The 12,247-nt window shown below is 45.1% G+C and overlaps 1 protein-coding gene across 1 annotated transcript in view; it reads left to right on the forward strand.

Moving 5' to 3' along the window:
* The window catches only part of PKHD1 (PKHD1 ciliary IPT domain containing fibrocystin/polyductin), a 367,689-nt gene that overhangs the window by 48,443 nt on the left and 306,999 nt on the right, over positions 1-12,247 (forward strand). The window contains exons 21-26 of the mRNA XM_045008841.1: positions 308-492; positions 1,266-1,404; positions 5,899-6,050; positions 6,468-6,652; positions 8,430-8,552; positions 11,328-11,433. Coding sequence (XP_044864776.1) covers positions 308-492; positions 1,266-1,404; positions 5,899-6,050; positions 6,468-6,652; positions 8,430-8,552; positions 11,328-11,433 — 890 coding nt within the window. The remainder of the gene's footprint in view (positions 1-307; positions 493-1,265; positions 1,405-5,898; positions 6,051-6,467; positions 6,653-8,429; positions 8,553-11,327; positions 11,434-12,247) is intronic.

Raw genomic sequence — 12,247 nt, forward strand, 5'->3', positions numbered from 1 at the left:
TTGAACATGAGGAGGCCCAGTCTTTGTGTAACCCATTGGTGAGTGTGCGTAACAGGTCCCGCTCTGTATTGATCCACAGAGAAGACAAGGCTGTTGAAACCCTGCACTGGGGAAGCCATGATGCTTTAACTCATGCTGTAGCAACTCATGCTTATAGCTCTGGAGGTCCCTGATTCAATTCTGAGTGTGTCAGCCAAGATGGTGGCCATCATATTAGCACCCACTTGGGTATAAGACTTAGGCCGCTGCCTAGCTCACCTATCCCTTAAGCTGGCTATTAGTGAAATGTGCTCTGAATGCCTTTCAGCTGGAAGTTCACATGTGCTGATCTCTGGAGGTGCTGTGTGAACGGCTCTGAATCCCTCCGGGACCTTGAAGCCAACTCACCGGTGTTTGTGCATCAGATCGATATGCTGATCCCTGAGAGAGAGGAGGAGACATCTAGCTGGTTTTACCTTGATGAAATTATCGTCTCGGATAGAAACATAGCTGGTAATTTAATCCCTTTCTCTTTGTTGATGTTGTTCTAGGCACTACCTTCCCTACAAAATATCAAAAAATGAGCTGGCTTTTGAGAGAGTGTTTTTTCATTCAAAAAATACAAAGAAAAAAAACCGCCCTGCATTTTTCTGAACACAAAGTTTCTTGAAAAAACATCAACTTAAATTTATTTTGTTTTCATTGAAAATGTCTAGAGTAGAACCTCAGAGTTGTGAACACCAGGGCTACAAACTGACCAGTTAAGCACACGCCTCATTTGGAACCAGAAATACGCAATCAGGCAGCAGCAGAGAGGAAAAAATAAATAAATAAAAAAGCAAATACAGTGCAGTACAGTGTTAAATGTAAAGCTATTAATAAAATAAAGGGAAAGCAGCATTTTTCTTCTCCACCGTAAAGTTTCAAAGCTGTATTAAGTCAATATTCAGTTGTAAACTTTTGAAATAACAACCCTAATGTTTTGTTCAGAGTTACAAACATTTCAGAGTTAGGAACAACCTCCATTCCCAAGGTGTTTGTAACTCTGAGGTTCTACTGTATCAAAAATGGTGGTTGACCCTTTTTAGCTCCCTGAAAACACCTGGTTTTCAGTAAATGAAACAATTCACTGACATTTTTTCATAAAAAGTTGCCAACGTCATGAGAAATATTGAAGAAACACCAACAAGTGGGTCCGTTTCCAATTCTGAAACGGAAACGACTTTGAAGTTTTGAAATAAAAAAACAGTGACTCTCTCTAATGAATAATAATATTTTCCTTTCAGTTTTTCAAAGGGGTCCCAGACCAGCTCGTCCAGGTGGAAATGTTATCCAAGAAGTGTCTGTGTTGGGGTCTCCCCCAACCTACAATGTGTCCTTTCTGGTGGCTGGCTGTGGCAGCAATCTCCCTCTTCTGTCACTGAGGTAGGAATTGGAGGCAGGTTATCCTGCATGTGCCTAGTACAGATTCTCATACCTTCCTCTGGAGCAGCTGGTGCTGGCCGCTGCCAGAGCCAGGATGCTGGACTAGATGAAACTCGGGTATGACCCAGTCTGGCAATTCCTGTGTTGCTGTTCCTAGGAATTCTTATTCTTTCACTCTCAAGTGCTTGATGTTTCTGCTTTTGTTAATTTTTCATCAGACCCTCTGCTAGAAGGTCTCATCTTGCCTAAGCCATTCTTGAAGGGGACCAGACAGAGGCACATGTCGCCAGAAATCCCAACTTGTTAACAGTAAGGCAGGGCCCTGGACTAAATAGAACAGAGAGAACTATAAGCTTTTAGATTAAAAAAAAAAGTCCTGAATTTCTAATCCCAAACTTTGGGAGAATTTGGTTCTAGATTGCAATGCTGTGCCTGGTTTATCTCCATGCTGAACTGGAGCACAGAGTCTGAACAGCCTGGAACTTGAGGGAGTTTAGATTTGGATTTTATGATTTGGGCTCATTCTCTTAAAAACCAGCCAAACACACTCCACCCCATCCCACCCTACGTACACAACAAAGAACTCCTCCATGACCTCCCAGGTCCAGTTCACCCTGGTGTCCTATGTAGCAGTGCAGTTCGTTTTCACAGCTCATAGGGAGGGGCTGTTTTTATTTATTTGTTTAGTGTTATTTTTTAAGGCTGGCACTCTGTGTGTGATTATGAATCAGCTTATTATTATTATTATTATTTGTATTTCCAGTAGCAGCCATGGGCCCCGGCTGAGATCAGGGTCCCATTGTGGTAGGTGCTATACACACACATACGTCTCTGCCCCAAAGAGTTTTGTCTACTTAGATCACAGACAGACAAAGAAAGGAGCACCTACAACTCTTACTGAAAGCTATTGCAGCTGCATGGGTTCAGCACCTCTGAAAAATCAGACTCGTGGATTTTAAAGAAATGCAACCTAAGTCAGCAAGGAGGAAAAAATAGAGAAACGGAAACAATCCAGTTTATATTTTAAGGGGGACTCCCAAGACCTTATCTGCTCAGTGTAAGTAGTTCCTGTTACAGTCCTTCAAAGTTCAAGGCTCTCAGGTGATTTGGTAACATGGTTAAAACACAGTACAGCCCTGTCTGCAATGTAAAACCCGCCAAGCTTCCTAGCGTGGTAGATAGGTACAGCATAGATGTGATGTCACTTGTAAGTAGATCTCCCCTTACATCAGTGGTTCTCAAATTTTTGTACTGGTAACCCCTTTCACATAGCAAGCCTCTGAGTGTGACCTTATAAAGTAAAACACTTTTTAATATATTTAAAACCATTCTAAATGCTGGAGGCAAAGCGGGGTTTGGGGTGGAGGCTGACAGCTCGTGACCCCCCATGTAATAACCTCGTGACCCCCTGAGGGGTTCTGACCCCCAGTTTGAGAACCCCTGCCTTACACTCTCACTTTACAGAGAGAAAGAGACGTTCCATAGCTATGTGGCATGGACAAAGCTGAGTGGATAAATTCAGCTTTGTCTGAATTCTGTGGGTTTTTTTAAAAAATATATAAACAGGGGAGTAGTGGATAGGCACCAGGGAGGGGATTTTACTTCTGTATGCAAGCTGTATGGTGGAATACTGGTGTCCATTTCTGGTGTCAACATTTTTAAAAAGCTTGTTAAAAAACTGGAAAGGGGGCAGAGAAGAGCTACAAAAATGATTCGAGAACTGAGAAAATATCTTACAATGAGACACTTAAAGAGCTCAATCGATTTATTTGTCAAAAAGAAGATTAAGAGGTGACTTGATTAGTGTCTAAGTACTGACACAGGGAGACTCTATGGGAGTAGGAAAGAATTCTTTAATCTAGTGGAGAAAGGCATTACAGGAACCAATGCTTGGAAGATAAAGTCAGACAAATTCAAATTTGAGCTAACACGCAATTTTAACTGTGAGGGTTGCTAACCATTGGCATAAACTATGAAGGAAGGTGGTAGATTCTCCAGTCTTGATGTCTTCATATCTAGACTGGATACCCTTCTGGAAGATGGACTTTAGCCAAACACAAGTTATTGGGCTCAATACAAGGGCAACTGGGGGAAATTCTTTGGCCTGTGTTGTACAGGAGGTCAGGCTAGATAATCTAATGAAGTGGTTGTCAACCAGGGGTATGTGTACCCCTGGGGGTACCCATAGGTATTCCAGGGTGTACTCAACTCATCTGGATATTTGCCTAGTTTTACAACAGGCTACATAAAAAGCACTAGCGAAGTCAGTACAAACTAAAATTTCATGCAGTGACTTATTTATACTGCTCTATGTGCTATACACTGAAATGTAAGGACAATATTTGTATTCCAATTGACTAATTTTATAAGTATACGGTAAAAAAGAGAACATAAGCAATTTGTCAGTAACCGTGGGCTGTGACACTTTTGTATTTTGTGTCTGATTTTGTAAGCAAGTCATTTTTAAGTGAGGTGAAACTTGGGGGTGCGCAAGACAAATCAGACTCCTGAAAGGGGTACAGTAGTCTGGAAAGATTGAGAGCCACTGATCTAATGGTCCCTTCTGGCCTTAAAAGCTAGGAATTAGAATAAAAGTGTTTAATTAGGGAATTATATAGCTGATATTCATACAAGTCACCACATGGTGACACTCTTGTGCCATCAAGGACATTTGTTTTTCCCCAACCGCACTTAAAGTGAATTTTTGAAAACAATCTTAAAGTTGCAGGCCAATCAGTCTATACTGTAAGCAATACAGATAACTCGTCCTTGCCATCATTAGATGCATAGAAATGTTGAGCACATTTGTGAAAGCTACTTGAATAAATATCACTCCAACCTCTTTTCTTTATCCCTTTGGCATAGCAAACGTGTTTATCTTTGGATCACAGATTGTCCTTTTGTTCTATTTGTACAGTGCCTAGCACAATGGAGTCCAGGTCCAGGACTAGGGCTTCTAAGTTCTACCATAATACTACTACTACTAAGAAGAAGACAAGATTATAACTGTGAAGCATAAAAACATTGTTCTTTAAGCATCACCTCCATTGTCCCTTGCTGCAGATGATGCACGTACTATGACTGTGTAAGCTTGGAATAGTAGTGTCTGTCAGGGCTTTGAGTGTTCCCTGCCTCAGTCTTTAAACGCTTCTAAAGGATGCTGCTGATTTAAACTCCATGGGGTGCATACACATCACTCGCAGCATGGTTCCTTGCAGGCAGCCATCTCGAAGAACAACAGTTACCATGATAAGGCACCGTGTTACTTTTCAAAGCACATCTGGATCGCAGTCGGCTGCCTTGTTTGGAGATCATTTTTGTGAAAGTGTCTGACATTGCTTTGCTCTTCTGTAACCCCTCCCACCAGGAGAATCTCAAAGCACTGTACAAACATTGGCTAAAACTAAGCAGGATGATGGCCTTGTGGTTAAAACTTAGGGCTGGGGGTGGGCCTGTTAGGTAGAGCACTAGCCTGGGACGTGAAAGGCATGCAGTCAAGTCCCATCCTCACCAAAGAGTTTGTCAAGACATTAAGGAAGTCAATTAGGATATGCCCACAGTCAAGCTGAAGGTGTAATTCCAGGTAGGATAAATGTACTTGTGCTAACTCAGACAGAGCCAGCGTGCTAAAAATAGCAGTGTAGCCCCCAAAGTGCCTGAGCAGATGTAGAGGGTTGAGGGTGGGATTGTACTCAGGGCAGCCACCCTATCCTACAACCTGTGCCACTGTGGCCATGCTGCTATTTTTAGCATGTTAGCTTGATCGAAGCTAGTGTGTGTATGTCTACCTGAGCTGGAAATTACATCTCCAGCACCAGGGCAGACTCTTCGTTCCCATCAGTAAATGGGGATAGTGGCCCTAATCTACCTCATCAGGGGTCTTCTGAGGATAAAAATGTTTAAGTTTGTCAATTCCTGGGATACTATGGTGATGGGAGTTGGATAAGTACCTAAGATAGACAAGAGTTGGGGGACCTGGGTTGTCTGTTCCTAGTTCTTCTATAGCTTTCTTGTATGACCGCAGGTAAGTCACATCCCCTCTCTGTGCCCATTGTCCCACATTGGGAATGATAATACAGAAAGGTTATTGGGAGCCTTAATGTGTTACTGTTCGAAGTTCAATAGCCCAAAGAGTTTGACAAAGTATTACTGAAACTCTGAGGATGGGCTCCTGGAGTGCAGACGTTACATCACTTTGAAAATGCTGCCGTATCGCAGTGCCAAGTGTTGAAATGCTGAGGTTCAGTTCAGCAGACTCAGACTGGGACAGGCACAAAAGCTATTTGGCCAGCCTTTGTGAGGAGCTTTCTGGTTCATTTCACGGGCACGTCACACTGTTCTGCCTAGCTCTGTATGGAGAATAGTAGCTGGTTCAAGATATTGCAATCAGCTGAATTTTGCTTGCAATCTCCCACTCCTGCTGATTGCACTGGAGTGGAGTTGAGCATCGTGCACTGGAGCTGCTCACTCAGATGGTTCAATTCTCTCCAGCAGGGGAGCTTTGCCCTCGGAGGGCTCAGAAGAGGATCACCTGGCTGTGTCCACGGAAGGTGCAAATGTCAGCCTGACAGTTCAGAGGCTGCAAGCTGCATCCCCACCCATTGGCGGGACTTTCCGGATCCTGCTCCCCAATACAGTGATATCAGGTAAAGGGAGGGTGAAACTTTCCTTTTCTGGGAGCCGGGACGTCACCCCTGGAAACATTCCTGCAAAGGCAGGGCTGTCAGACTGTCCCCCTTGGGGGGCAGCTGCTAGTTCTTCACATTTATCTGCCCCCGCAAAGCAGGGAGGGATATTTTTGGATGACAGCTTCAGGTACTGATCCAAAACCCAACTGAGGAGAATGGAGAGACACCCACTGACTTCTATGGGGTTTAGCTCAGACCCTCAGAGGGTTTTTTCACACTAAGGTATGTTATAGGACAGTGATACCTCTCTAAAGCATTAGATCCTATGTATGTGTATGTAGTGCACCCCTCGCTGTTATACCCTCCCAGGTTTGGTCCAGGTGGACCTGTGGCTGCATAGCTGTTGATATCCTTGTTTTATAATGAACTTCCCAGGTGTCCCGGTGCATGTCTCCTCCCATCACCTCCGTGAGCTCCTGCAAAGCAACTCAGATAACGCCACAGGCCAGTACTTCAATGCCAGTGATTTCACTGTGACCAAGGACGTGAGCACTTGTTACCAAAACGTGTGGACACTGACCTGGAACTCCATGGCTGGTGACTTGCCCATTGTTATTGATGTATGATGATCTTTTCTTTTAATGCAATTCATAGAATAACAGGGTTGGAAGAGACCTCAGGAGGTCATCTAGTCCAACCCCCTGCTCAAAACAGGACCAATCTCCAACTATTTTTTTTTGACCCAGATCTCTAATGGCCCCCTTATGGATTGAACTCACAACCCTGGGTTTAGCAGGCCAATGTGCAAACCACTGAGCTATCCCCCACAATTGTTGCAGCACCCTTAAATCTGCCAGCCAGTATGTCTGTGTTGACAGGATTCATTTCCACAAAGGTTTTATTCACCTAGATCTCTCAAAAAGACTCCAGCAAAGTGCCTGACAAAGGCTATTATTGAGAGCCAGAACTCAGTCAGTTCTAGAATGGTTAGATGATTAAGAAACGGAACAGCAGTTATAGTCAAAGAGATAAAATATAAAGCCACCAACCCTCATGCTTTGACATAAGCCTGAGGGCAGGAAGTAACCCCCCTGTGTGCTACAGAATTGCACAAGAAGGCCCCGTTGACATGGGGATTGGACCTGTGCTAGCCAGTCCTGTTAAAACATAGTTGCTGCTAGCAGACTTCTAGCAGGTTCTCTGACCAAGGTGGATAGGGTTTTTGTCTCTGAGAATTATACTATGGAGTAACCCACCAGGGTTTTATTACCTGATTCTCAGACAAAAGTCCCTGTTCATGCTGGTCAGAGAAACCCTCCCCGATAGAGGTGACGTGCAGGGGGGCATGAGGAGTGACATGCCCCCCAAGATTTCTCCCAGGGTGGGCGTCGGGGAGAGCATGGCTGAGGGGTAGATGCCTGGGAAAGGCACCAGCGCCTAGCGCTCCCACTGAGCCCTGCTAGGAGGCGCCCGGAGCAGGGAAGGGAGACTAGGTTGGCAGCACAGCTCTGCCAGAGGGGACCCGGGGAAGCCTGCTGAGTCCTGTCCCTTCCTCAGGTGCAGTTACCAATGGTGCTGTAGTAGGTGTCCGGACCCTGCTCCGGCCTGCGCCATGGCTGCAGCAGGGAGGCAATGGGAGAAGTGGGAAGGAGCTGTGAGGGGTGTGGAAGCAACATGGTGCTGGCTGGAGTGGGCGTGGGAGGCACGGGGGGAACTGGGAAAGGGCCCAGAGGTGACATGTGGGGCGGTCACGTGCCACTCCAGAACCTTTAAATCATGCCCCCCCCATCAAGAATTATGTGTTGCCTCTGTCCAAGTCCTGCTCAAACGAGGTAGTAGCTAGCATGGTCCTAGTCTCAGTTTGGACAGGGACTAGGTGCATTAATGGGCTTTTACACCAACCTCTGAAGGACGTGGCATTGCCCCCTGTCAGAGGCAGCATATTGGACTGAGATGGAGCATTGCTATCTAGGGAATCCTGTGTACGTTTCTTTGCCAATGTAAAGCCATAGCTAGGGAGGCAGGGTGGTCTGGTGCTGAAGACAAAGGCCTGGGAGATGGAAAAACTGAGTTCAGTTCTGTGCTTCAGGGCAAACTCCCTTCATGACCTTAAACCATGTTTCTTAATCTTTTTGCCTCTTTCCCACCTGTACAATGGAGATTGCAACGTTGTGTTGTGGGATGCATACACTAAGATGGTGAGGGGCTTGGATGTTGTGCCAATGGGGCCATAGAAGCAGATACAGAGAACGTTCCCATTCGTTCATTGTAGCCCTTAGAGTAAACCTTAGCTACGTGAGTTCGAGTTGCTTATGAAATGATACACAATGTGTATAAGAGAAAACGTTTTTATAAAGCTGAGAAAAATTGATTCTTCATTCTTTCACGCCGTGCTAGGTCTCTGCTGAAAACCTCACAGGACTTAACCCAACCATTGCAGCTCGTGTGGTTTATGATGGCGGCGTATTTATTGGACCGATATTTGGGGACATGCTAGCTACGGCCAATAACCGCACGCAGGTAGGTCACCAACTGATCACAGTTCCCATAGACTCATTGTGACTTGCTGTCTGACAGACAGATCTGGCCCCCCTACACTTGCTGAACAGTGCTGCACTCCATGAGAAAGGCATTTAAATCAATGAGACTCAGTACAGATTAAGATACTACTAACCATGAGTAAGGGAGGGGGATTTTTCCTTGTGAGGCAGGGGCTTAGAGCTAATCATATATCTATGACTGTGCCGTTAAACCAAACTGATACTGGGTTCTATAGTGATAACTTCCAAACACTGTAGCAACACTATATTAAACTGCAGTTTTTGGGCCATTATTTAGCAGGGTATGAGGAAGGATGACCCAGTGAGTGGGTGTGATGTTCTCCTGGTGTTATCTGGACTGGTGATCTGCTAGGTCACTCCAATCCTCAACTCTGGGAGCCAACTTTACCCTGCTCTGCCGTGAGAACCTCCACTCCTGGGCTATTCACACACAGCTTCTAGCATGTAAACTGCTACGTGAATGAAAACTTTTGGCCAGCTGCTGCTTGGATTATGCAACTAGCTGATATCTCTGGTCTCAGACACAAACCTAGGAATCTTTGTCTTCCAGTGTCCAGTTATGCCCGCTGGACGCTGCAAGCTTATATGAGTTCGTCAATTTAACAAAGAAATTGATATGAACCAGGCTTGTTATCCCACGGGGAGTCTCTGACACGCCTCAAACCAAAATGCACTGCTTTAGGTAGAATAAACAAACAAATTTATTAACTACAAAAGATAGATTTTTAAGTGATTACAAGTCAAAGCACAAGAAGTCAGATTTGGTCAAATGAAATAAAAGCAAAACGCATTCTGAGCTGATCTTAACACTTTCAGTGCCCTTACAAACTTAGATGCTTCTCACCACAGGCTGGCTGGTTGGCCTTCAGCCAGGCTCTCTTCTTGATCAGCGCTTTAGGCACTTCGTGGTGGTGTCTGTAGATGGAGGTGGAAGAGAGAGAGCATGGCAAACATCTCTCCCTTTTATCATGTCCTTTCTTCCCTCTTGGCTTTGCCCCCCCTCTCCCCCCTTAGAGTCAGGTGAGCATTACCTCATCGTAGTCCCAAACTAACCAAGGGAAGGGGGGTGACTCACTCAAGAGTCCAACAGATCCTTTGTTGCTGTCTAGGCCAGTGTCCTTTGTTCCTATGAGGCTGGGCTGGGTTTGTCCCGTACATGCCCTGATGAGGTGTGAACCGCCCCTCTGTTCCTGCAGAGTTTTGCCTGGGCTTTTTTTAAGCCATAAGGACACATTTTCAGCCTCATAACTATATACATGAAATTACAACTTATAACGTTACTATAACAACAATGCTTAGTGCATCGTGAGCCTGCCGAAGACACCCGACATGACAAATTTTGCATTGGATACCACACAATTGTATTATAAGGATGAACATGGGGTGCAGGGTGTTCCCCCAAGGTAAGAGTGTCACAGTGGGGTCCTAGCCTGGACTTTAGAGACCCATGTTCAGTCCCCTGCTCTTCAAGAAACTTCCTGTGTGATCTTGCTCAAGTCACTTAGTCTCACAATGCCTCTGTTCCCCATCTGTAAAACAGGGACAATAGCAATCCCCTCCCTCACAGGAGCATTGTAGGAATAAACACATTAAAGCTTGTGAGGCTTTTGGATGCTGCAGTGCTTGAGGCCATGGATATACCTAGCGAGATAGACAGAACATTATGGTTTTCTTATACATGGGAGAAATTTTCTCACTCAGGTTTGTTGTTCATTTGAAGCACTGTCTAGGCTTGATACTGATAGCAAATACCCAAACTCCCCTCTGATTTTAAAGTGTGGTTATAGTGTTAAAAAAAAAAGGGCCTGTAGAAGTAGCACATGCCAGTTCTTAGCTGCATCCTGTATGTCTTTGACACAATTTACTTTTGCTATCAGCACAGTCCAGGTGTTTCCTTCCTGTTAGCCCCAGGAGACCAGCAGGGTGGTGGGAGAAGGAGGCGGGTGCCGTTGCACTTCGTGCTTCACCAGTCTAGTTCAGAATGGAGACACTTTTTCATGGGAGGTGAAGTACTGCTAGAGGCAGCAAGATCACAACTTGGCTTTCAAATCCCAAATGGAGCTTTGGGATCTGTAAGCTGATCATGGTCTCATGTTGCAGTGCGGGAGGTTTAGGTTGGATATTAGGAAAAACTTTTTCACAAGGAGGGTGGTGAAGCACTGGAATGGGTTACCTAAGGAGGTGGTGGAATCTCCTTCCTCAGAGGTTTTTAAGGTCAGGCTTGACAAAGCCGTGGCTGGGATGATTTAGTTGGGGATTGGTCCTGCTTTGAGCAGGGGGTTGGAGTAGGTGACCTCCTGAGGTCCCTTCCAACCCTGATCTTCTATGATTCTATGATCAGACTTGATCTGGAATTTATTATAAATAGGGGACCCCACAAGGTACTTTTCAGAGTGTAACAGCAGTTTATACTGGCTCTCACATGGGGAAGGAGATGACTGTAGGGTAAATCAGAGCATTCAATCAGCTGGTAGGATTGGAGCTGGGAGGAGCTGTGAATATCAGTCAAAAATGAGAAATGATCCAACAGGCACCTAGAGAGGTTATAAGTATAGGCCCTGGCTTGCCTACAGTGAACCCTAGAAAACTTTGCAATAAACTTGGGCCAAATTTGAAATGAAACTAGGCAAGTTTTGCATGATTCTGGGTTTAATCATCAGCATTTTGTAGAGCTCTGTTAACAACCTGGGTCCCCTTCCCTCTTTTGGAATAACATTCTTCTCCATTTCTTCAGGTGGTGGTGGTGGTGAATGATGTCCCAGCTAACTGCTCTGGTTCATGTTCCTTTCAGTATTCTCAGGAAGCAACCCCGTTAGTCAGCCACGTGGACTATTCACTAGGTAATGGTATTTGCACTTCGTGGGATGACTGAGCTGTCAAAAGGGCCTCTCTGACATTAGAGATGGGCTCAAGCCAAATTTCTTGGGTCCGAACACCCTGGAACTTAGGAAAGTTTGGAATCTGTACCCAGTTCTGGATTTGAATTTTGCATCTGGCCCCTATTTCTACAATGGGCTAAAAGAAAGCCCTAGTTATGGGGAGGGGGGGGGGATGCATGAACTTGGTGTGTTGGAATCTGTGTTCAGATCTGAATTTTGTAGTTTGGATCCATCTCTTTTAACTGTATCCCTTACAGCTTTTGGAATTGTGTACAGCTTTGCAAAGATTGTTTACAGTGCTGCCATTCAGATTGTTGCTCCCTGTGACAGAGTGCTGAGCCACAGCAGCTGGGCCAGTACTCTGGTCACTGCAGCTCTAATTAATTACTCCAGAGCAGACCACATTAAGAAGAGCTGTGCCTAATTGATAGGCTGAGGAGAACTAAGATGCTAACAATTAAGCCATTAATCAGATGATACAAAAAGCACAGGAAGGAAGTGGGAAAATGTATCAGAGGAAGCAGAGAGAGAGTGAGAGTACTCTCCCCTGCTTCTCTCAGGAGTTGAGGGCTCCCCAGGACTGTAGGTGTAACACTATAGAGTTTAAGGGTGGTGGAAACAATATTGTAAATAAACTGCACAGGGTGTTTTACCAGCAGAATGGTCTTTGAGTAATTTGTAGACTTGAGCAGGAGCCTTCCACACTCCCTTTGCACTATGTGACATAAGAGTCTTAGATTTCTATTATGGTGTTTGACTTGGTACCACACCACAT

Source organism: Mauremys mutica, chromosome 3 (genome assembly GCF_020497125.1).
Source record: "Mauremys mutica isolate MM-2020 ecotype Southern chromosome 3, ASM2049712v1, whole genome shotgun sequence".
Lineage (NCBI taxonomy): Eukaryota > Metazoa > Chordata > Testudines > Geoemydidae > Mauremys > Mauremys mutica.